General features: G+C 36.7%; 1 protein-coding gene across 50 annotated transcripts in view; it reads right to left on the bottom strand.

Moving 5' to 3' along the window:
• The window catches only part of R3HDM1 (R3H domain containing 1), a 183,054-nt gene that overhangs the window by 44,895 nt on the left and 112,081 nt on the right, over window positions 1-26,078 (bottom strand). For 5 of the 50 annotated variants that reach the window (XM_021075216.2, XM_021075210.2, XM_021075209.2 and 2 more), the window contains 8 exons: window positions 23,751-23,788; window positions 23,617-23,667; window positions 23,277-23,503; window positions 20,359-20,613; window positions 16,042-16,193; window positions 12,535-12,636; window positions 10,088-10,384; window positions 1,717-1,840 (listed from right to left, as the gene is read on the bottom strand). In XM_021075216.2, the coding sequence (XP_020930875.1) occupies window positions 1,717-1,840; window positions 10,088-10,384; window positions 12,535-12,636; window positions 16,042-16,193; window positions 20,359-20,613; window positions 23,277-23,503; window positions 23,617-23,667; window positions 23,751-23,788 (1,246 nt within the window). The remainder of the gene's footprint in view (window positions 1-1,716; window positions 1,841-10,087; window positions 10,385-12,534; window positions 12,637-16,041; window positions 16,194-20,358; window positions 20,614-23,276; window positions 23,504-23,616; window positions 23,668-23,750; window positions 23,789-26,078) is intronic. The other 45 variants (XM_085001365.1, XM_085001357.1, XM_085001356.1 and 42 more) reach the window with 17 other exon arrangements.

Consider the following 26,078-nt stretch of genomic DNA (forward strand, 5'->3'; position numbering starts at 1 on the left):
GAAGAAAAAAAATCATGACAATTATGACATGAAAAGTTAGTCACAGAGGCCCAGGAAAATTCGGGAAATAATTTTTTTTCTTTCTTTTTTTTTCCTTTTTTTAGGGCTGCACCTGTGGCATGTGGAATTCCCAGGCTAGGGGTCTAATCGGATCTACAGCCACCAGGGTACGCCACAGCCATGAAGGATCCAGGCTGCGTCTGCAACCTACACCACAGCTCACGGCAAGGCAGGATCCTTAACCCACTGAGCAAGGCCAGGGATGGAACTCTCATCCGACTAGTGTCGGATTCATTTCCGCTGTGCCACAACAGGAACTCCCAGGAAATAATTTCTATTAGAATAAAATGACAATGTATTTAAATTTAGTGAGCAGTGTCATGACCAGTGTTCCCAGGTATAAAGGACAGCTTTTGATGCGTTTCAAAATTAGAGCATATACTATTTTACATTACTTGAAATGGAATGTTTTACAAAACTTCAGGAAAACCTGAAACTAAAGAGAGTCATATTTGAGACAGAAGCCAAATTCTAACTTGGCCAAAATGATCAATGTATTGTACTCAACATCCTTTGGAAGAATGTTTTTGTCATACACACAATACAGGGCCAGTAACATGATAAAGGGAAAAAACCTACATACTGAGTATAAGACATTTCCTAAGAGCAACAGATTGAGGAACTGGAAGTTTCCCTGTAGGAGTGAGAAGTAAAGGCCATGCCTGGTAAAGGAAGCTGATGAGTCACAATGATCATGAAGACCACACAAGTAAGGAGAGTCAAGAGCACTCCCATCACACTGCCCAGTGCACATGTCTTTCTCCTGAAATTGCAGCATCCCTTGAGTTCCATACAACATCAAGAGCAAAAAACTGCCTAAGGAGAGGTGGAGGGGTTATATGACACTGACACGACCTGAGCACCTTCAAATGATGACAAGCAGCCAAAAAGGCTTCAAAGAAACCAATAAAAATTCTACTTCAACACCTAGAGTTATAAAAGGCTGAAAAGAATACCTTATTAAACATCTGGGGCAGAAGTACACATCTAGGTGGGAAGCATAGAGAGAAATTAGTTCAGTTAAATTAGTAAGAATGCTTTTTATACTGGGATCACAGTTGTTTTCATGAAATGCTTAAAAAATTTTGAATGGGGCAAAAGAAAAACAGTCTTTTCATTTTTAATATATTTGATATGCCTAGGATTAGACTGCATTTGGTTTAAAAATACCTTTCACTATACAACCAGCAAATTGAAAAACAAAACACAAAAGAGATGTATAAGAACATCATTCCTTTCAAGGCATTCTTGCAGAGACTAAGACATCAGAATATCTTCACTAAGCTAGAGTTCTCAACCAAAGTTGGGTCACTTTGGTCCTTACTTTTGGTTAGCTGTTCAGCAGACAACATGCTTTGCCTCTCTTTCAAGTTTACCACAGGTGAATTGTAGGCAGAAGAGAAGGCTTCAACTGCAAGGGCAGTGACCACCAGGAAGCTGCTCACCTGGTAGCATATAAACCTGACAGTGTGGTATTTCCTGACAGGTGCTAAGACCTGCCCACTCTTTTAATCTCACTGGTTTGCATATGCATATGCATGCACCTATCTGAGATGACAGACTAAGTGTGGCACTATCTTAATAGTAAGACTGAAAGAAGGCAGGATGAAAAACAGCAATACCCAAAGAATTCCTATATTCATAAATACTACTCACCTGTCTGCTGTGCAGGCTGTGGCAGTGGTTGGTTTAGATGTGAATTGTAATGGACAGAAGGGACTGGGCGATACTGAGGTTGACTGGAGTGGTAGTGGCCTGGAGCACAGTAACAGGCTGGCATCTAGGATAAGTATTGAGGAAAAAAAAATCAGTTTTACTTGTGATAAAATTTTTTTTCTGCCAGGAATATCAGAGTGTAATGAGTAATAATGCTCTCCAATACTAATCATCTGAAAACTGATTTTCTTAGCTTTAAATTTACCTGAAAAAAATTAAAAATTTTCAAACATACAGTATATATAATAAAAGATACCACCAATTTGCCTACTGATCAGATTTAGCATATTTCTAATTTTTAGTCAAATTTGTTTCAGATTTTTCTCTTTTTTACAAAACCAAATACTACTGAAATAGCTAATGGCTCACTCTGACATTCCTTTGCTCTGTTATATTCCATAAAAAAACTATTATCTTACAGTTGGTACATACCATTCCCATAAATGTTTTTGAACTTCTAGTGTGTGTATATAACTGTTATCTGTAACTGCTACAGAATTGTTGAGCATTTTAGAAGTTTACATTTATGGTGCTTTATTCTATATAACTTCATGCAACTTATTTTGCAATTAATATTGTTTTTGAGACTCATTTTGGTTGAAACAGTACCACTAGCAACTGTCATATAAACCAGTTTATCCATTTCTACACTAATGTACACTTGCACTGATTCCATTTAAAACTTTCTCATATTTCTAATACAAACTAAAATGCCAATACAAATTTTATTTGTCAATTATGCTTTAATAAAACTGAAAAAAAAAAAAAGCCAGTAAGACTAGCTTGATTTAGTTTTCCATCCAGAGCTATCTGTATCAGCTGTGAATTTCTCTGAAACTAATCTGATCTAGTTTATGAGGAAGAATAAATCCAGTGATAGAGAAGTTAACTTTATTAGGTTCTGCTCTTCTGATCATGTTATTTAAAAAAAGAAAAAAGAGAGAGAGATCTGTGGAGATTTTTAAAGAGTGACCATTTCATCTAGAAACCAGACAAGACAGAATTCCTGGATCAGTGATATGCTAAGGATCTCCTAAATTTCCTGTAATATTCTGTTTTTGAAACATTAGACACAATACACATGTGATTCCCTTTATTTTTCCTGGAGGTATCAACAAGCAAGATATATCCTGATTTAAGACCTTATCCATTATTATACTTTCCAGTATGTATGAGTATAAATAATACATTCTTGTTTTTCTAATTAAAAAAGATATGATAAAGGCAAAAATTATTCACTTTGTTTACAATGTATATACATTATCTTTGTTTACAATGCATATACATGCAATATATATAATAGCACAAAAAATGGAGAGAAGGTAAATGGAATTATACTATTAACATAACTAGTATATCCTACTTGCAGTTTTATATGAACTCAAAGTAGACTGTGGTAAGCCAAGGTTACCTACCACAGTCTCAAAGAAACCAAATAAGCACAAGATTCAAAACACTGTAGAGGGAGTTCCCTTCGTGGCGCAGGGGAAACAAATCCGACTAGGAACCATGAGGCTGCAGGTTCGATCCCTGGCCTCGCTCAGTGGGTTAAGGATCTGGCATTGCTGTGAGCTGTGGTGTAGGTCACAGACGTGGCTCGGATCTGCGGCACAGGCCGGCGACTACAGCTCTGATTGGACCTCCAGCCTGGGAACCTCCATATGCTGTGGGAGCGGCCCTAGAAAAGACAAAAACAGCAACAACAACAACAAAACAAAACAAAGTACTGTAGACAAAAAGGAAAGAGAAAAAATAAAATAGACCCCTAAAAGGATTCAAATAAATATAAAAGGAAGGAAAGGAAGCAGACAGGAATAAAATATAGACAGGACAAATGGAAAACAAATAGCAATGTGGCATTCTTATATCTGACCAAGTCAACTGATATATTGGGTTAAGAAGCTGACTGCAGAGGTTTGGGTCACTGCAGAAATGAGGGTTAGGTCCCCAGCCCAGTGCATTGGGTTAAAGGATCTGGCATTGCCACAGCTGTGGCTCAGATTCAATTCCTGGCCCAGGATTGCCTCAAGTGTGGCCATTAAAAAAAAAAAAAAAAAAAAAAAAAATACAAGGCCTAGATACTTCAATCCGACGAGATAAAATGCCCAACAACTATACATTATATGTGAAAGATCCACTTTAAATATGAAGACTGCAAATAAGAGGATGGAAAAAAGACATATCATTTAAGTGCTCATCAAAAGAATGCTGAAACTACTAGCTTAAAGTCAGAGAAAGGAGTTCCCTGGTGGTCTACTGGTTAAGACTCAGCACTTTGACTGCTGCAGCTGGGGTTCAATCCCTGGTCAGGAACAGAGATCCTACGTCAAGCCACTGCACGTCATGGCCAAAAAAACGAAAGAGAAAAAAGGGTCATAAAATAGATTTCAAGAAAAGAAATAGTACTAGAGACAGAAAAAAACATTTTCTAATGATATGAGTCAATCTATCAGGAAGATACAATAAATATAAATTACTTAATATAGGTTCAAATTCTATAAAAAGCTGACAGAATTTAGAGAGAAACAGAAAAAACTACTATCATTTATTGTCTGGACAAAAATTACATAAGGATGTAGACGATCTAAGACTATTAAACACATATACTTAATTGATAGAGAATTCTAAATGCAAAACGAATAGAATGAGAGAAATGAAAGACAACCGATCTCATGATCATTAAGATTGGAACATCTAATACTGTTAGGATGGCAATGATACCCAGAACAATCTACAGATTCCATGCAATCTCTATCAAAATTCCAAAAGCCTCTTCTGCAGAAATGTAAAAGCAGATCCTCAAATTCATATGGAATACAAGGACCCCAAATAACCAAGAGAATGAACAAGGTGGGAGGACTCATACTTCCTGATTAAACTTTCTAGAAAGGTACATCAAAACAATGTAGTATTGGCATAAAGATGGAAATACAGAATAGTGTAAAAGTGAGAGTCCAGAAATAAACTCATATTTACGGTCACATGATACTTGACAAAGGTACCAAGATTATTGACTGGGAAAAGAATAGTGTCTTCAACAAACGATGCTGGAATAAATAGATATATACATGCAAAAGAATGAAGTTGGAACCTTAACTCAGACCATATACAAAAACTAACTCTGAAGAGATAAATGACTTAAATACAGGAGCTAAAACCATAAAATTCTTAGAGGAAAATAGGAATACATTTTTATGACCTTGGGTTTGGAAATGAATTCTTAGGTAAGACCAACAAAATGAAAAGATGGATAAAGTGGACTTCATCAAGTTAAAAAAAACTTTATTCATTAAAGACATTATCAAGAAAGTTAAAAGACAACCTACAGAATGGGAAAACATACTTCCAAGTCACACATCTGATAAGGGTCTAGTATCCAGAATACATAAGGGACACTATTCAACAACAAAAAGACAAACAATTTGATTAAAAAAACAGGCAAAACTATAAATTGGTACAACCACTATGGAAAACAGTATGGAGGTACCTCAGAAAACTAAATATAGAACTACCACATGACCCAGCAATCCCACTCTTGGGCATATATCCAGATAAAACTCATTGAAAAAGATACATGCACCCGTATGTACATTGTGGCACTATTCACAACAGTCAAGACACGGAAACACCTGAGTGCCCACCGATAGATGAATGGATTAAGATGTGGTGTATGTACACAATGGAATACTTTTTCAGCCATAAAAAAGAACAAAATAATGCCATGTGTAGCAACATGGATGGAATTAGAGACTCTCTTACTAAGTGAAGTCAGTCAGAAAGAAAGACAGATACCATATGGAATACTGTATATTTGGAATCTAATATATGGCACAAATGAAACTTTCCACAGAAAAGAAACTCATGGACTTGGAGAACAGACTTGTGGTTGCCAAGGGGGGATGAGGAGGCGGTGGGAAGGACTGGGAGTCTGGGGTTAACAGATGCAAACTACTGCATTTGGAGTGGATAAGCAATGAGATCCTGCGTGCAGACAGGGATCTCTATCTAGTCACTTGTGATGGAACATGATGGAGGACGATGTGAGAAAAAGAATGTATATATAAGTGTGACTGGGTCACTTTGCTGTACAGTAGAAATTGACAGAACATGGAAAATCAACAATATTGGAAGAAATAAAAATCTTAAAAAAATAAAAAATAAAAAACAGGCAAAATTCCAATCTCCTGGGATAGACCATGATGGAAAATCATATTTAAAAAATGTATATGTATAACTGAGTCACTTTGCTGTACAGCAGAAATTGGCACAATGTTGTAAATCAGCTATACTTTAATAAAAAATAAAAGTAAGCAAAAGATATATAGACATTTCTTCAAAGAAGATATAAAATGGCCAACAAGCACATGAAAAGATGACCAACATCACTAATCATCAGGCAAATGCCAGTCAAAATCATGAAATACCCACTTCATACCCACATGATGGCAAGAGTGGTGGTGATGATGATGATGATGATGATGATGTGTAGTAAGTGTTGGCAAGGATATGGAGACATTGAAAACTTTACACACTGCAGGCAAGAATATAAAATGGTTCAGACACCATGGAAAACAGCTTGGCAGTTCCTCAAAAAGTTAAACATAGAATTACCAAATGATCCAATATATATCCAAAGAAATGGAAACAGATACTGGAACAAATCCATGGACTTACATGTTCATAGAAACACTATTTACAACAGGCAAAAGGTAGAAACATCCCAAATCCAACAATGGTGGAAAAGACGAACAAACTGCAGCATATATGTAAAATGGCTATTACTCAGCTACAAACAGGAATGAAGTACTGGTTCATGCCACGGATTAACCTTGAAACATTACCTTAAGTTAAAGCAGACACATAACGTAACATACTGCATGACTTCATTACTATGAAGTCCCAGAATAGTAAATCCATAGAGAGTGTAGACTGTTGGCTGCCAGGGGCTGGGGGACAAGGGGCGTTGGGAGCAACTGCTTAATGGTTTCAAAGTTTTCTTTTGCGGTGATAAAAAATGTGTTTTTACCTAGACAAAGGTGAGGGTTGCAAAATACTGTACATGTACTAGTTGTCACTAAATTGTTCACTTTAAACTGGTTAATTTTATGTTATATATATGTAACTTTATCTAAAAAAAACAAAACAAAACAAAAAAAACACAACAAAACAACAAAACCACAAAACACTGAAATGGTAGAACAGAAATTCTTTTCAAGCACACATAGATCATTCCCCATAAGACTACATGCTGGGATATGAAATAAGACTTAACAGGTTCCAAAAGACTAAAATCTTGGATTCCCTGACCATATGTAATTAAGGTAGAAATCAATTAACAATAAGGTATCTGGAAGGTCCCCAAATATTTGGAAGCGAACACACTTCTAAATAAATCCTGAGTTAAAAAAGTCATAAACTTTTTTTTTTTTAATGAGAATGGCAAAATTTCTTTCTTTTTTGCCATACCCACAGCATGTGGAAGTTCCCATACCAGGGATCAAACCTGAACCACAGCAGTGATAAGGCCTGATGCTTAACCTGATGAGCCACCAGGGAACTCCCAAAAAAGTCATAAACATTTTGAACTAAATGATAAAAATACAAATAACCGGAGTTCCCGTCGTGGCGCAGTGGTTAACGAATCCGACTAGGTTCCATGAGGTTTGCGGGTTCGGTCCCCGCCATTGCTCAGTGGGTTAAGGATCCGGTGTTGCCGTGAGCTGTGGTGTAGGTTTGCAGACGCGGCTGGGATCCAGCGTTGCTGTGGCTCTGGCGTAAGCTGGTGGCTGCAGCTCCAATTCGACCCCTAGCCTGGGAACCTCCATATGCCGTGGGAGCGGCCCAAGAAATAGCAAAAAGACAAAAAAAAAAAAAAAAAAAAAAAAAAATACAAATAACCAAATCTGCACACTGCAGCTAGAATACTTTAGAGGGAAAAATTATAGCATTAAAAAACTTATATCAGTTAACAGTTCAAACAGAAAATGAACAATTAACAAAACCCTAAGTTTAAAAAAAATAACATGAATAGAATTGATAATTGTCTAGTTAACGTAACAAAGAAAAAAGAAGAGACTAAAATTACCAAACTCAAGAATTAACAGGTGATACCATTGAGATCCAAAAGATACTAAAAGTATAATAGTGGGATATTATGAACAACTTTATGTCAGTAAATTTAAGAACATAAATGAAATGCATACAAACTACCAAATCTGACCCAAAATGAAAAAGGAAATTGAAATAGTTCTATATCTACTATGAAATAGAATTTGTAATTTTTAAAAATTTCCTTGCAAAACCCCCTCCAGGCCTAGATAGATTCATTAGTGAATTATAGCAACATTCAAGAAGAAATAACATCAGGAGCTCTCGTTGTGGCTGAGCAGTAGAGAAACTGACTAGGATCCATGAGGATGCAGATTTGATCTCTGACCCTACTCAGTGGGTTAGGGATCCTGTGCTCCTGTGAGCTACCGTGTAGGTTGTAGATGTGGCTTGGATCTGGTGTTGCTGTGGCTGTGGCATTAGCCAGCGGCTACAGCTCTGATTCAACCCCTAGCCTGGGAACTTAAATATACTGTGCGTTTGGCCCTAAAAAAAAAAAAAAAAAAGGAGAAATAACATCAATCCTACATAAATTTCTTTAGAAAATAATGGAGGGAACATTATTCAACTCATTTTGAGGTAATACCCTGGTACCACAACCTGAAAAAGACTACAACCTGAAAAGCAAACTACAGATCAATATCCTTGATTATACAAGCAAAAAATCCTTAATTAAACCCAGTGATACATATACCTCAATAGATGCAGAAAAGCTTTTTTTTTTTTTTTTTAAAAAAAAAAACAAGATTAATTTCCATTCATGGTAAGTTCTCAGCAAACTAGGAATAGAAAAGAAAGGTAAAGGAGGTCCCATTGTGGCTCAGCAGGTTAAGAACCCAACTAGTCCCCATGAGGATGCAGGATGGATCCCTGTCCTCTACCGATGGGTTAAGGATCTGGTGCCGCTGCAAGCTGCAGCATGGGTCACAGATGCAGCTCAGATCTAGCATTGCTGTGTCTATATTGTAGGCCTTAGCTGTAGTTCTGATTCATCCCCTAGCCTGGAACCTCCATAGGACATAGGTTTGGCCATAAAAAGAAAAAAAGAAAAAAGAAATGTACAAAAAACCCATAGATAATATCACAGTTAAATGATGAAAGACTAAATGATTGCTTCTAAGACTGGAAACAAGGAAAAAGTAAGTACTTTCAAAACTTACATTTAAGTTAACATATAGATTCTAGGGATTTTATTTCCCTCTATTGTGATGAGTATATTTATCAAACACTGGAGCTCCTAGCTAATATAATAAGGCAAGAAAAAGAAACAAAAACCATATAGGATGGAAAGGAAAATACACATAGTACAATCTTTTTAGAGGAAATCCTAAGCAGTCTATAAAAACACCCCACTAAATTTAGAAAGTCCAAAGGATACAAGATCAATATACAAAAAACAATTTTATGTCTATATATAATCTCCATTATAATATCACTTAAAAACATCCAATACTTAGGTATCTTTTTAATAAAGTATGTGTAACACTTGTGTAATGAAAATTACATAATACTGTTTGCAAAAACATTAAGGAAGATAAGTGGAGAGAGTTACCATGTTCCTGCACCAAAGAGTCAATGGTGTTAAGGTGTTAATTCAAGATCTATTTCTTTTTGAAGTTCATCATTTTATTTTTATAGTTTATTTACTGTTTTTCTCTTACGCTAATTATAACAAAACTCTCAGAGACAAACGGAAACTCAAAAAATCCTAGTTTAACTCTCCAACTGAAGTGTCTACCTGTCATGTGGTTCTCCAGCATGCACTTGAAAATCTCCAGAGAAGGGGAGATAACAAGCTCTGTTTACACATTCTCACAAATTCTATTCATATGAAATTAAAAATAAGCTCTCTAGGAGTTCCTGTTGAGGCTCAGTGGTTAGCGAACCTGACTAGCATCCATGAGGACTGGGTTCGATCCCTGGCCTCACTCAGTGGGTTAAAGATCCAGCGTTGCCATGAGCTGTGGTGTAGGTTGCAGGTGAAGCTCAGATCCAGTGCTGCTGTGGCTGTGGGGTAGGCCGGCGGTTACAGCTCTGATTGGACCCTTAGCCTGGGAACCTCCATATGCCGAGGGTGCGGCCCTGAAAAAAGACAAAAAGACCAATATAAATATATAAATAAATAAAAATAAGTTCTCTAAAGTTAAAAGTGATCCTAAATGAGAGGCTTCCAGGGGAAAGAAAAGATGAAAAAGCAATGTACCTGTGGAGAGGGCTGCTGAATAAACCCCTGCTGCTGGAGCACAGGCTGGCTGACAGGATGACCAGAGGCAGAATAGCCAGCAGTAGGGACTGGCTGCCCAGGTGGTAGGGGAGGAGGAGGAGGAGGAGGCGGAGGTGGTGGTGGTGGTGGAGGAGCTGCCGTCATGATATAACCAGACTGCTGTGGGGACTGAAGAACAACAGTGGACTGGAACATGGTGGCATGAGGGTCAGAACCATCTGCAGATGGCTGGCGGGCAAGACTCATATGGCTAAACTGAGACCCAAGGGTATCCTGCTAAAAAAGGGAAAAGTCAGAAATCAGTAAGCCTTTCATATACAGACCACACTTATCAAAGAAAAATACTTCATATATTTTAAGAAGTACAGTAGTATATAATACTGTGGAAATCATATAACTACAACACACATGATTTAATAGAAAAAACAGCTTCAAGAAAATTAGAACTCTAAGGCAGAAAGGCAGGAATATTACAATGTTGTCATTACAAGTTATTTATAAAATACATCTAACGGAAATGTACAGCATGCAGAAAAAAGGAGGGTATAACAACATTTCACAATTTAAAAAAAAGACAATCACTTAAATGAAGATTAAAGGCACACTTTTATATTATACAATTAACATTTTTTGAAAGGACTTCAAAGACCAAGATACTAGCAAGGCATGGTATTAATTATTCTTTACTTTAAATCATTGCATTTCTTCCCAGAAGGCAAGATTCAGGTTCTATTATTTTTTATATCTCTTACTGTACCCAACAATCAAATACACTAGTGGAAATGAAATAAAATATATAAAGTTTACCCTCCTTCTCTCTAATCTCTCAAAAATAATTTGGCCATAAATTCTATTCTTTACTGTTTTACAGTCTGCTCCTTAAGTCAGATGTTAGGTAAATGTACCCAAACAACAGTTTCATACTGCCTTTGGTACTTAGCAGGAAATAGTGTCCTGACAAGACAGGGTTACGATTCATATGTTATCTAGCAAATGTTTCTCTGACTCACAGTCTAAGGACGAGTTCTGACTAGTCTAATGTCACTGAAATGACAATGATGGGGTTAAAATGCAATCTCTTGCTCCCAAGGAACCACAGATTGGCAACAATATAAATCACATTTTGTAATGAGGTAAAATTTGAAAAAAAGTTACTTAAAAATGTATCAATGGAGTTGTCAGATCAAAGTTGCAATTTCTACAGCTGATTTCGGCAAAGTAAATTAGGGCTATGGAGAAGATAAGGAATTTGAAAAAAAAAAAAAAAGGAATCTGATATAACCACTGAAAATATATGGTTTTACTCTTTCCAAATGGTTGTTGTGACATAGTCTAGCACTAGTCACCTAGTTTCAGAAGTGAAAAATACACCTAAATATACCTATCAGCTATAATTACTAGGTAATATGGCCAAATATTTTAAAAAAGAGATACCATAACTACACACCACAATCAGAGCCATTTTGGTAAAGGAGTTGTTTTCTTATTCCAATTATCTGCCATTTTACAAAACATTTTTGTAGCTCTATGCTACTTTTTAAAATGTCATTTTTCTCAATGCCGGGAAGATTTCATTTTTTAGACTAGAAGTGATTTTTGCAAATCATTCAGAACCAAGGCTAGTAAGTAAAGTTGCTTCCCAGCTCAAAAAAACCCCCAAAACAAAAAAACATCCTATCACCAATAAAACATTTCTAAAAAGTGTCCAATGATTTTAAGATACAGCTTATAATTTAACTTGGAATGGAATTTCAAAATCAGACAGCCGTATAGTCTGAAAAATAACCTGGGAAAAGTATATAGGTTGTGAGGCAGATTCATTTTAAAGGAAGTAAACTAACATTTATTGAATGCCTATTTCACATTAAGAGAAGGTCAAAGAACACATGGCACTGGTGTGTCTGAATTCTTGCTGACAGGTATAATTTGGGCACACTTTGCATGAAATGAGGTACCATTACTTTATAGTTACAGATTAATCATCTTAGGAGGATGTCTTAGGTAACAGGAAGCTCCAATTCAACCTAATAACTGCCACTAAGTCTAATAGACCTGGGGCACTGGGAAACAAGAAAGCCTAAACCTAGATGAAAGCTCCCACCCCAGGACTGCAAAGACCTGCACCGACCTCAATGAGAAAAGCAGCTAAAATATCTTAGGACTAGAATAGTTAACTTCAAAATTATTTCATTATGAAAAAGCAGGAGATTAGGCTTTATACAATCAGCATAATAAGCCAATATAACAAATAGTTTATGGAAAAGAATAAATTTATTTCTAATACAAGTTAGAAATACTTTTTCAAAATATATGTACCCCTGACTGCAAAAAATCACAAAAGAACATATCACATTAATCACATTCATGAGGATTCATTACATATCCACCCACAGAGACAACGCAGGAGGTGAATAGAGATATAGTACCACGGAGTATTGCTGGGTGGGTGAGACTGGCAGGAGCGGGGATGGGTAAGGGGCTGTAGAGTACTGAACAGGCTGTGAAGAGGACTGCAGAGGACGAATAGGCTAAGGAATAACAGGTTGGCAAACAATGTTAATGTCAGAATAAAATGTTAGAAGAATTGCATAAAATGGAAAGTTACACTTTTTTGGCAATAGCTTAAAACTACAAAGTCACCTAAAATACATTATAGGAAACAACAAAAAACAATACTAAGTGAAGAAACTACATAGAAAATTTATGAAAACAGACATTTAAATTTAAAACATAATTAGATAGACAGAGTAACTTAATATCTATGCCGAGTACCCTCTCTATCTGATAAAGCGTGATTAGATAACTCTTTTGGGAACAAAGTGCCTAAATTTTAGCAATTTTTAAAGGAAAATGTATTGGGGGTATCATTAATAACAGCCCAAAGAAAATACACACATACATATATAAGCTTATGCACACACAAACAGGTCTCTTTTATGTAAGAAAGATAAACACATTTTTTTTCTAGCTGAAATTTTTTATGAGAGATTAAGGGCACCAACCCTCTGTGTGGTCAAAAATCTATGTAAGTGGACCCTCACAGTTCGAACTCATGTTGTTCAAGGGTCCACTGTAGTTATTTATTTATTTATTTATTTATTTTGCTAACAAAACACTCCTGTATTTCAGGAAAGAAAATTTAAGTTTTATGCTTTCCAAGAGCACTCAAGAAACAGGTGTTTTTAAATAACGAAAAATATTTCAATCATTTCTAAATCTTAGGGAATAGAGCTGGTCATCAATAGGCTAACACTGGCATTTAGCTTTCCAATCTTACATTTTTATAGTTTATTACAAAGGGGTAATATACATATTGGTTTAATGACTATCATAATCCACTTTATAAGTGGCAATCAGGTTAAGGGAAATTAAGTGACCTATATATAGCCATTTAGGCAAGCACTGGAGGAACACAAGAAATTTTGTCTAATGAAAATTTATTTTTGGTTAAAATGTATATATATGAATCTCCTTCTGGACAATATTTCCAGAGTATACTTTAAAAATGCAAAATAGGAGTTCCCGTCGTGGCACAGTGGTTAACGAATCCAACTAGGAACCATAAAGTTAGGGGTTTGGTCCCTGCCCTTGCTCAGTGGGTTAACGATCTGGCATTGCCGTGAGCTGTGGTGTAGGTTGCAGACGCGGCTCGGATCCCGCGTTGCTGTGGCTCTGGCATAGGCCGGCGGCTACAGTTCCGATTAAACCCCTAGCCTGGGGACCTCCATATGCCGCAGAAGCGGCCCAAAGAAATAGCAAAAAGACAAAAAAATAAAAATAAAATAAAATAAAATAAAAATGCAAAATAAACTAAATAAGATTACCTTGAGATAATCTAAGGAGAAATTCTTATGACTAAGACATGAGTTGCCTTTCTACCACAAAATCAACACAATAGTTTCTAAAAATTGAAAGGTTAAGATTAGTTTTGAATTCTATGCAAAAAAATATAGAGTTCAAGTACCAAAAAAGGTAAAAGCTGAAAGATCTATGGAAGAGCCACCAACCTCTTGATTAGAAACAGTGAACATCCTGACGACAGCACATGTCACATTAAATGACGTGCAGTACCTTTAGAACTACCAAGTACAAGCTATTCAATCAATGTGTTATAAGACATAACTGTTTTTCCAGACAACTTGACCTACTGTATAAATGTCAGATGAAACAAAAGCTGTAGTCTGCTGAAGAATAAAAGAGAGAGTAATATGAGCACTAAGGCTATGAATTAATGTCTCCCAGTGTCAGGTGGGAATGACAAAAATGTGGGCTATAACACCGGCTAATCAAAGTGAAATTCTGACACCACTTAGAAAAGAATAAGCCTTAGCACTTCCTTTTTTTTCTACTTAAACTGCAACTGGCTGCAAAACAACATCCACTTAAAGTGACTGGTTTCAAGAATGCACACCTTTGGAATTCATTGCATTATTTGTTTGGTTATTTGAAATTTCATAGATGGATTATCTCATTGTGCAAAAGATAGTTATTAAGTATCATTTGTTCATCAAATTCTCTATTTTTGTATTTGATGATGAATTACCAGAAACACTTCAAGCAATGCCAGGAAAGTCAGCCATGGAGTTTGATGCATACCCCAGATTTCAAATTATGTCTATTAGGACATCATTTCTAAACTAAACTGCCACATCTTTATTTAGGATTGTCTCTTAAAACTAAATCCGACAAAGCTACTTCTGAGAGATAATAACCTGATATATATAACTACAGATAAATTCTTGGGATTTTTTTGAAGCTGCTAAACTATGATTATCTCCACTGAATGAAATCAAATGCAAACCATCTGTATAAGCTTCAGGTGAAACACATAGCACTGCAAAGATGACTACATGAAATTAGAAGGAATCACTTTACGACCAAGTTGAAAGAAATCAAGGCCAGGGAGGGAGTTTTACATAGTCTAACATGTACCTGAGCATATGTAAGCAAACGTGGTTGGGAAGTGAGTATGGGAGTCTTTGAAAATACTTTTAGGCCATTTTCTCTCCATTCACTTGCATGGGCTCAGAAGAGCATCACAAACCTAGAAGCCCTACTTTAGAGAAATTGCTTTGCACAGTATTAGGAGTCTTAACTGTCAGAGCAACAATTATTTTCATTTTAGTTTGAGAATATTTCATAACTTTATTAAACTGCTCATATATTTTTCACCCTTGCAATACAAATAATATAACCTGTGAGCAAAACCAACGAAACTTCTCCAATTCAATTTTATCACTATACTTCTTTCACAAAAAATTACTCTGCATGTTCTCTCCAGTGGAATATTTAGATCATCTTCTAGGGAAAGAGAAGTATAAATAATGGTACAACTGTTTTTGGTATGTTACATAACCTTTAAAGGATAGAATGAAAGTAAGTTTTACACTGGTATAATCAAGTTCAGCAAGCATGAATAATCTATAGGGGAAAAGCCTGAATGTGAAGATACATGTGTAAACTCTATAAACATTTATACAAATTCAAGATGGTATCAAGAGTGCTTTTGAGAATTCTACCTCAATGTTTTTGTCTTTATCTTTCGTAGGGTAGGTGGGATGGAGAGCACCTGGCAGCAATTCAACTCAGTTTCTTGATCTGTTGAATTTTACAACTCATTTTGCTCACGGGGATAATGAACAATCTTAGTTTATTTTGATTCCTGCTGTTGTGAAATAAGGATAAAATACTCACCACGGAGGCTTATGAGATAAAAAGTTCCTTTTTTACCAATACATATTCTGTATTTATTAGCTGAAAAACTCTTGAATTTAACCTCTCTTCCTACAGGTAGTGAGTAAGACATCACTGGTGGATAATATTATAGTTCTAAGAGATACTTACTTAGGCTATTGCAATAACAATTAGTGAATTCAGTCCCAAATATGCAAAGGCAGGTGAAATTAGCATTATGTAATCGTGGTAATGTGCACCTGTGAGAAAATGTGATTAGCTGCTTGTTGTTGAGGTGGTGGGGGTGGCAGAGGTGGCTGTGGAGGTCCAGGCACTTGGGTTCTAACTGGTTGTTGAGTCATAGGAGGATTATACACAACTGGACTCCCATCTGGGTTTATGAACGGCTGACCTGAAAAATTAAAAGAGGAAGAAAAAAAAATGCACTTTTAATGGAGATTGAAAACAGGTCATTCTACAAACAATTTACAACATGTCTTCAATCCTTAGTCACAATTCCAAAAGCCTCAACTTTCTGAAAACCAAAGGTTCTCTTAGCTTCAAAAACAAAGTCTGATCTTACACGAGGCTATTAATAGTCTTTATATTATTAACTTAGAGTAAATATTCAAAATATTTGCTGCAGTGTTTTACTATCAGGGGCTACTCCAGAAACTACTTAAGTTACTTTAAAAGACACAGTATTTTCCAAAAAACCAAATTCTGAAACACATCTTGCTCAAGAGGTTATAGGATTGTAACCCTGTAGTGTTATATATATTTTAGTTTTAATAAAAAAAAATACTTGACTTTGGGACATACTGGAAATTTATTAATTAGCCTGTTAGGTGGTGAGAAATATCTAAGTTAGAGATCACACTGCACATATTTAACTAGTAAGATTAAAACGATGAAAATTAAAATGGCTGGTAACTTCAATCCTTTTTCTTTTTCTTTTTCCAGCTGCACCTGCAGCATAAGGAAGTTCTTGGGATAGGGGTCAAGTGAGAGCTACAGCTGGGGCTATACCACAGCAATAACAGAGAATCCAAGCTGCATCTGTAACCTACACTGCAGGTTGTGGCAACGCCAGATCCTTAACCCACTGAGCAAGGCCAGGGGTAGAACCTGCATTCTGACAGAGACAACATTGGGTCCTTAACTTGCTGAGCCACAAAGGGAACTCTGATAACTTCAAGTTTTAAACTGTGTACTTGAGGACAGCGTCCTTATTTTATAATTTCTAACTTACCTTCTTCCAGACTTCAATGTACATACAAATAGATTCAAAGGTTAGTATTTTTCCTTACTATATGTTGAATTATTTTAAAAAATATACTGGATTACTTAAAAAAATAAAGAAAGGACTATGTGAAATAAAGTGATCACTGACTACGATACCCATATAGGACGGGAAGTTCACAAAACAAGAGAAATTTGACTGAATAATAGTGTCTTAAATTGCCTTCAAAAATCCTTTCTTGGAGTTTCCACTATGGCACAAGAGTGTCTCTGCAGCACCAGGACCCAGGTTTGATCCCCAGACCAGCAGAATGGGTTGGAGGCTCTGGTGTTGCCATAGCTATGGCTTGGATTTGATCCTGGGCCTGGAAACTCCATGTGCTGTGGGACAGCAAAAAAGAAAAGAAAAGAAAAAAAATCCTTTCTTTCATGGTCTATGACCCTCTATTTTTAAAAAATAAACGTGATATATAGTAAAATAATATTAGGGAGAGAAGAACACACTGTTCCATTGCTATCAAGTGGGAAAAGTCCCCCAAAGTCAAATTATTTTCATCAGTTAGTTTCCTGATAACTTAGGTGATGCTTAGAGATAATTAAAAGCAAGTCATTCTGGGTTTATGTTGACTGTTAAAAAAAAATGGCAGAGAAAACTTGAGTAAAAGCCTTTAGCTTGGAGTTTCCATCGTGGCTCAGTGGAAACAAATCTAACTGGCTGGCATCCATGAGGATGCCGGTTCAGTCCCTGGCCTTGCTCAGTGGGTTAAGGATCCGATGTTGCTGTGAGCTGTGGTGTAGGTTGCAGACACATCTTGGATCCTACGTTGCTGTAGCTATAGTATAGGCTGGCAGCTACAGCTCCGATTTGACCCCTAGCCTGGGAACTTCCATATACCTCGGGTGTGGCCCTAAAAAAAAACAAAAAACAAAAAAAAGCATTTTGCCTAAGGATTGTCTGAATAAAACTGGATGTGTTGTAACATTGTTCTCAAAAAGCAGAGATTACTTTAGGACTAATTTAACATTAGGTATACAGATCGATAGGTTTCTCACTTTATTATTTCCTACTCAATTGAATCTTTCATGCTACCAAACACAAATGAATATGTCTTGAATGAAAAATAACATAAAATAGTAAATTATTACATCATCTTGTATCCTGCTCCAGGAAAAAAGGAAATTTAGTAATGTAAATCGACCTGAAGGATTAGAAGATAACTATTACAAAGCAAAAACTGAGTCTCTGAAAAGCCACTTATTTATGCTAATTCAATTCTTTTTTCTTTTCTTTTTTTTTTTTTTTGCTTTTTAGGGCTGCACGGACAGCATATGGAGGTCCCAGGCTAGGGGTGGAATGGGAGCTACAGCCACTGGCCTATGCCACAGCAACGCAGGATCTGAGCCGTGTCTGCAACCTATACCACAGCTCATGGCAATGCTGGATCCTAACCCACTGAGCAAGGCCTGAGATCGAACCTGCATCCTCATAGATGCTAGTCAGATTCATTAATCACTGAGCCACGACAGGAACTCTTCAATTCTTCTAACAGAAACAAAAGTTCAAATACTTTATCTTTGAAAAAGAGATGCAAATGAAATGTGAAGGTAATGAGTTCCAAGCCATGGTTTTTCCTACAACAAAAGGAAAGTTTCAGGAATACTGAGACCCCTCCCTAACACTCTTGCCTATCTACCTTGCCCAACTACTTACTACCATGTGTGACCACATCAGCTAAATCTGTGAATCTTAAAAGGAAGGATACCAAACAATTTAAGGCTGTTTTCTTTATCTTAGCATATGGCTGGGCTATGTTATTTAGATTTGAGACCAAGACTTCATGGGATTTTTATTTTTACTTGTTTTTGTGGCCGCATTTGTAGCATATGGAAGTTAGGGGTTGAATCAGAGCTGCAGCTGCTGGCCTACACTACAGCCAAGGCAATACTGAATCCTTAACCCACTGAATAAGGCCAGGGATCAAATCTGCATCCTGAGGACACTATGTTGAGCTCTTAACCAGCTGAGCCACAAAGGGAATTCTGACTTCTCGTGATTTTTTTTTTTTTTTTTCTTGTGTAGCTCAGCCCCCTTTCCACATAAGAAATACAATTTCAGGAGGTGAAGGTAACTGTCCTTTGCTCCTTAATGTGATTTTTAGTGCACATGTCGCCTTTTGGGAAGGAATTTGTTCTTTTTTTTTTTTTTTTGTCTTTTTGCCATTTCTTGGGCTGCTCCCTCGGCATATGGAGGTTCCCAGGCTAGGGGTCCAATCGGAGCTATAGCCACCGGCCTTCGCCAGAGCCACAGCAACGCGGGATCTGAGCCACATCTGCAACCTACACCACAGCTCACGGCAACGCCGGATCGTTAACCCCCTGAGCAATGGCAGGGACCGAACCCGCAACCCCATGGTTCCTAGTCGGATTCGTTAACCACTGTGCCACGACAGGAACTCCTGACTTCTCGTGATTTTTTAAAAAATTTTATTTTCTCAGTATAAGTCATTTTTGCCAATATACCTAATGAAATGCATTCTGACTACAGTTTCTAATTTCTCTGAGATTTGGTTTCCCTTTATATAACTAGATTTCACCTACCTAACAGGGTTGTTATAAATAATGTATTTAAAGCACCTAACACAGTACATGACACATAGTAAATGCTCAATAAAAACAAATTGCTTTTTTTTTTTCGGCTGTGCCTGTGGCATATGAAAGTCTCCAGGCCAGGGACTGAATCTGAGCTGCAGCTGTGACCTACACCACAGCCGCAGCAATGCTGGATCCTTAATCTACTGTGCCATAGCAGAAACTCCCAAACTGCTATCTAACTGAAAAGTATGTGTTGACAAACTAATTTATAATGACTACCTAATTTCTTTCACTTAATAATAACATTATATTATTCTTTAGCTTTTCCTCAGGAGGAAACAATAAACATATAGAGAAAGACAATTACTTATAAGTTTTTTCCACTGCATTATATAATAAGAGCTGTTAACATTCCTCTTCTAAGTGAAATGCAAACTATTTTCCCCAGGATAAAATTTTTATCAACTAAATCTCTTTGAAAGGTGGTTGTCCCATTTCTAGGAAGTAAACTCCTTTTTGACCTAAAAGATGATGTCATGTATATCATAAGGAGAAACACACTTTCTGATATAAAAAATGCTCTAGCATAAACTTTTTTATTAAAGTTCTAGGGAAAATGCTAATCACTCAAAAATAAAAAGCTGACAATGCTTATACATATAATACATTTAATATGTATTCTTTAATTTTCAGTTAACTCTAGATAGGTCAACTGAAATAAATACTCTTTTCTGAATACCAACCTGTTTGTGGGTTGATCAGAATACTGCCAGGTGGTATGCCTGCCGCTTCCAAGGGAAGCAAAAAGAAGCTAGTGCTAGGAGATGCGACTTGCCCATTTAGGCCACCATCAAAGGAAAGAGAACTATGAGTGCTGACAGTTGGGTAGACGACAGGTGCGCCATGAGAAGACTGGCTGAAAGCTGTACCTGGAAGAGGCTGCTGGATGTGAGAGAGAGAGCCCGTAGATGACCCTACACTACCAGAAGACTCAGAACCTAGGGGAGGAGTAATGAAAAACAGGGATTTAAAAAACCTCATATAAAAATGCAGCTTTTACACACATAACAATAAAATACATATTGCATAACATGCAGTTACCACATAAAGGCAGGAGCTATTTTTGATTTACTGTACAATTTTGCTCCACCTCCCCATCAAGAACAAGTTTAATACAGCGAAACCGATCACATAAGTTATCAGAGAAGTCACAGACAAAGCATGCAATTTAAGCATGTCTCCAGTAACATCAGCCACAGACAGCCACAAAATAACACATTACCCATGATCTCAAAATGACAAAGTTATGCATATTTTTACCTTTCAGATTAACACCTAGGAATATACAGATTATAATTTCCCCGAGGACAAAGAATTTATTAGCATAGCCAAATGCCCAAAACCTCTTATGTCAGAAACCCCTTATCTAAGAACACAGAAAGATTAAGAGTAGGGTAAGGAATAACAAAAACGATTAGTTCTCTATTAAGAGAAACAATCATCAAGTTTCATTGTAGACTTTCATTTTTAGCTCATAATCAGCATCTTCCTACAATAAAGTCAACTTTCAACTTTTTATCATACCAAAAGACAAAGGCAATAAAAATATTCCAAGTACTTAAATTAGCAGCAGCTTAAAATTTCTTACCGTACTTAATAAACAAATTTGATAATTTACTTTTACTTGTATTCAGGCTTTCAATCTACTTAATTTTCTATTATATAGAGACTGAAGAGGCCACTGACTTTCAGTAAAAAGGCTAAAGGCAGACAATGAGACAATGAAAGAAAGGCAAAGATTCTGATGATGTAAATAGTTAATTAGGTTTTGAATAACAGAATTGACTCTGGGATAGAGAAATAAATTTTTTTTTTGGGGGGGGGCGCTATGCCTGTAGCATGCAAAACTTCCCGAGCCAAGGATTGAACCCAGGCCACAGCAGCAACGAGAGCCACAGCGGTGACAAGGCCATATTCTTAACCCACTGAACCACTAGAGAACTCTCACTTTGGGATGGCGAATTCATTTTTAATGAATGAAATAAACAAATATGATACACTATACTGATTTCTTCTGAAGGATAACTTCTATTTTAAGTTTTGCCAAAATGCTTATTTACAAGAACTATATGAAAAATAACCTTCCCTAACAAAAGAATTTAATATTATTTCTTTACCTCTCCGAAGATAACATAGGTTATAAATAGAATGCGTTCTTTTATTTATTAATTTATTTGGCTGTGCCCACAGCACATGGAAGTTCCTAGGCCAGGGACTGAACCTATGTCACAACAGCAATCCAGGCCACAACAGAGATAATGTCAGATCGTGAACCTGCTGAGCCACCAGGGAACTCCTAATATATGTTCTTAAAATGTATGAATTTGGCTGTGTGTCTAAATGATTTTCTCAAGAGTAGATTTTTTTTTCCTGTTATGAGGACTAAGTGGCCATTGATCAAATAAATGCATATTAGTTTGTATGCATATTTCTTATATTTATAGAATTTATTTATCTTTAGAAATATTCTATCATATATACTAACACATCTTAAATACCCACATTACAACTTAAAAAGGTGACAACTACAATCCACAAAACTTAACAGTTGCATTGAATTATAGTTAACAGATTAAAAAGTCACCTTCAAATTCATACCTGCCTCTTCAATTGTTATCTGTATAAAGCTCTATGTCTAGGTTTTACCCAAAAAAGTATGGAGAGAAAGAATGAGAGGGGCCATATTTGGGGGGATAAAAAATAAAGACCCATGAGGATCCTAAAAGATTCATGAACTTCTTTAGTAATAACCACTTCTATAGAAACCACTTAGTGAAAGCGAAAAGAAAATGATATGTCTAAATGTTATATAATCTAAAAGCAAAGTTAGGAGAATAAGAATGTTATTGAAATTTCTACTCTTACATTTCATAATAGTTACATTATTTTTCTTTAGTCCTTAAATTCCTCAAAAACTTCTCAGCAACTTTTTTAACTTTTTGAGTGGCACATGAAGAATTTTATCATGCAAATGAAATCAATAATTCATAGTATTAGCTGAAAACACAATCAGTGTTAACTAATTCTAGGTGAGAAACCATCCTTCCAAATAAGAATTTCTAGCCATTTCTGGGCACTTAAACAAGAGGCGACACTTCATCTAACCAATGTGATTTAAGTTTATGTCATAATAGAGAATTCTTTTGAGGGCCAGACCTGTGGCATATGGAAGTTTCCAGGCTCAGGGTTGAATGAGAGCTGCAGCTGCCAGTCTACACCACAGCAGAGCAACACCAGATCTAAGCCACGGCTGTGACCTACACCAGAGCTCATGGCAACCCCAGATCCTTAATCCACTGAGCAAGGCCAGGGATTGAACCCATGTCCTCATGGATACTAGTTGGGTTCATTACTGCTGAGCCACAACAGTAACTACAAGAAATCTTATTTTAACTGGTGTTTGTAAATCTTTCTTGCTCAGAGAATAAATCTAAATGTTAATGAACGTGTTACCACTTAAGTACTTTAGAGATGCTCAATGTACTTCTGATAGGAATTCTAAATTTTAGGGTAATTACAGCAATCATATGATAAATAAAGAGCTAAGACAACATTAGGGAAACTAATGTTTTGACTGTACAGTCTAGAAAGATATTTATACCTGTTTTCGAAAGCCTGCCTATGCTTTTGCTGCTTCCAGAACTATCACCTCTTGTCAGAACTGAAATTCCACTGAAGCTGCTGGCTTTGGTTACAGCAGGCTTGAAGTTTCGGAGAGAGCTGTCTGAATCTGTGCTGCTCCAGGGTCTGGGTTCAGAGTACTTCAGATCATTCTCAGTGCTGCTTTGATGACTATTTGTGGATCTCCCTGAAGCATCTTTATTAACTCTGAAATTTAGAAATAAATTGAAAAGCTAATAGAGACAAGAATGGAAATAATAAGGAAAAAGATGCTTTGTATTTCCAATACTATGTACTGCATGAAAACATGCTTCCAATACCTAAATATCTGACGTCTCTGCTGGGTGCTACTAGCATCCTCGTCTTGGATTCTGTTGGCATTTTAATAAAACATTTTAATTTTTAGTAGCATCAGTCAGACACTTACCAAAACAAATGTTAAAAAGTCCCTCACCTTTTGTCAATAATATAATTCTCTTGGGAACACAGGGACTAGAAAGAAAGAACAGATATAAAAATTTGAGCATTTGTCAAATAATGCTATCTATAAACCAATGATGACAACAAAAATCACATTTAGTAATATTTTAAAAGTAGCATCCCCTACGATATCAAACATGGTGATAAGGAACACAAATAACTGATAATGAAAATCTTTTCTGGATTGGAGACACTATGCTTATTTTTAACAGACATTTTGAAGCCATTCATTTTTGTTGTACATATCCACTTAAAAATTAAAATATTCTCTCCAACAAGTGAATCTATTTTCATTATTACATATTCAAGGTATACACCAGTTTATAGATTCCAGCTCATTCATTCAACAATTATTGTGATCACCTGTGCTCTGGTAGTAGCTAGAGCAGTGAATAAGCAGCTATACCTCAATGTAGCTTACAGTCAAACTCTGTTCCTATTGACTGAACTCAGGCAACCATCGCCTTTGCTTATACTATTACATTTCTTTTTTTTTTTTTGTCTTTTTTCTAGGGCCACACCCGTGGCATACAGAGGTTCCCAGGCTAGGGGTCTAATTGGAGCTATAGCTTCTGGCCTACGCCAGAGCCACAGCAAGGTGGGATCCAAGCCGCGTCTTCGACCTACACCACAGTTCACAGCAATGCCGGATCCTTAACCCACTGATCGAGGCCAGGGATCGAACTTCCAACCTCGTGGTTCCTAGTCAGATTCATTAACCACTGAGCCATGACGGGAACTCCTTATTACATTTCTAACTAGTTTTCCAGCTACTAGTGTGGCTCCTTTCATCCAATTTAAACAGGAGAAGCCAGAGCAATCTCTTTAAAGTATCAACCTGATCATGCTTCTTCTCTCTTTTTTGTCATTTTGCCTTTTCTAGGGCTGCACCCACGGCACATGGAGGTTCCCAGGCCAGGGGTCGAATTGGAGCTGCAGCTGCCGGCCTATGCCACAGCCACAGCTACAGCCACGCCGGATCCAAGCCGTGTCTACAACCCACACCACAACCCACGATAATGCTGGTTCCTCAACCCACTAAGCAAGGCCAGGGATCGAACCCGAAACTCCACAGTTCGTAGTTGGGTTTGTTAACCACTGAGCCATGACAGGAACTCCATGCTTCTTTTTCTTTAACAGCTCCCTGATGTTCTAACTACTTATCTTTTGTAAGTAAAGATTCATCAGAACACAGTCATACCTATTCGTTTACGTGTTATCTATGGGGCCTTCATATTAAAAAAGCAGGTCCGAGTTGTTGCAATAAAGGCCATATAGCTTGAAAAGCCTAAAATACTAATTACGTGGTCCGTTAAAGAAAAAGTTTGCTGACACCTGCTCTAGCTAAAGGCCAACCACCTTAACTAGCTTTCAAGAGCAAGTCATGTGCTTCTTGCTCACTTCTCCAATGGAAACATCCCTCGCCTAGGCTATAATCCAGCTACTCTGAAGCTTTCAATTCCTCTTGTTTCAAGTTTCCCTTTATCTTTGGGCTCCTGCAGATGCTAACCCTGGACATAGAACATTTCACTCCTTTAGGTTTCCTCTTGGAAGCAAACTCTCCCTCTCACTCCTCAATTCTGGTTTGTGGTGCTTCTCTGCTGTGCTATTTTACCTTCATTTTCTATAGAAATCACACTCCATACTGTCATCTGAATACTCATCAAGGGTAAAGACCTCAGTTATCTTAAAAACTAGAGAGAGAGTTATATCCAGGTTAGGCTCTGAGTTCAGAAGACATGGGATGAAATCCCAGCTCTGTCATTTTCTAGCTGGAAGATCTTTTGTCTATTTTATTTAGTTAGCCTCCTGAAGCCCCAATTTCTTTATCTGTAAAATAAAAACAGTGATAGTATCTACCACATGTAGGGTTGCTTGGGAGATAAATTATTGTAAATATCCATAGATATATTCTCCAGTGCCCAGCAAAGCACTTACTACAGGTGCTCAATAAGATTTGTTGACTATTATAAACTGTTAACTGACAGTCTAGAATTTAATGTTATTATACTCTTTTTAAAAATACTGAGGAAATTTCTACCTCTGGCAGTATTAACACAAATTACATATATCCTTACCTCCTTGAATAGTACCCAGTACTGCACAGAGCAGGTATTATTAAAGCCAAACTGATTCTCTTCTCGAATATATACATAAAATAATTGCCATTTAAAAGAAGTTTTTCATATCATCACTTATAAGATGAAAAACAAATATTAATGTAAAAAGCAGATTAGCTTTATTTTATTTTATTATTATTATTTGTCTCTTGTGGGCTGCACCTGCAGCATATAGAGGTTCC

Source organism: Sus scrofa, chromosome 15 (genome assembly GCF_054392235.1).
Source record: "Sus scrofa isolate SSC_HxYL_T2T_F1_AM1 chromosome 15, Sscrofa_HxYL_maternal_Yorkshire_Landrace_v2.0, whole genome shotgun sequence".
Classification (NCBI taxonomy): Eukaryota; Metazoa; Chordata; class Mammalia; order Artiodactyla; family Suidae; genus Sus; species Sus scrofa.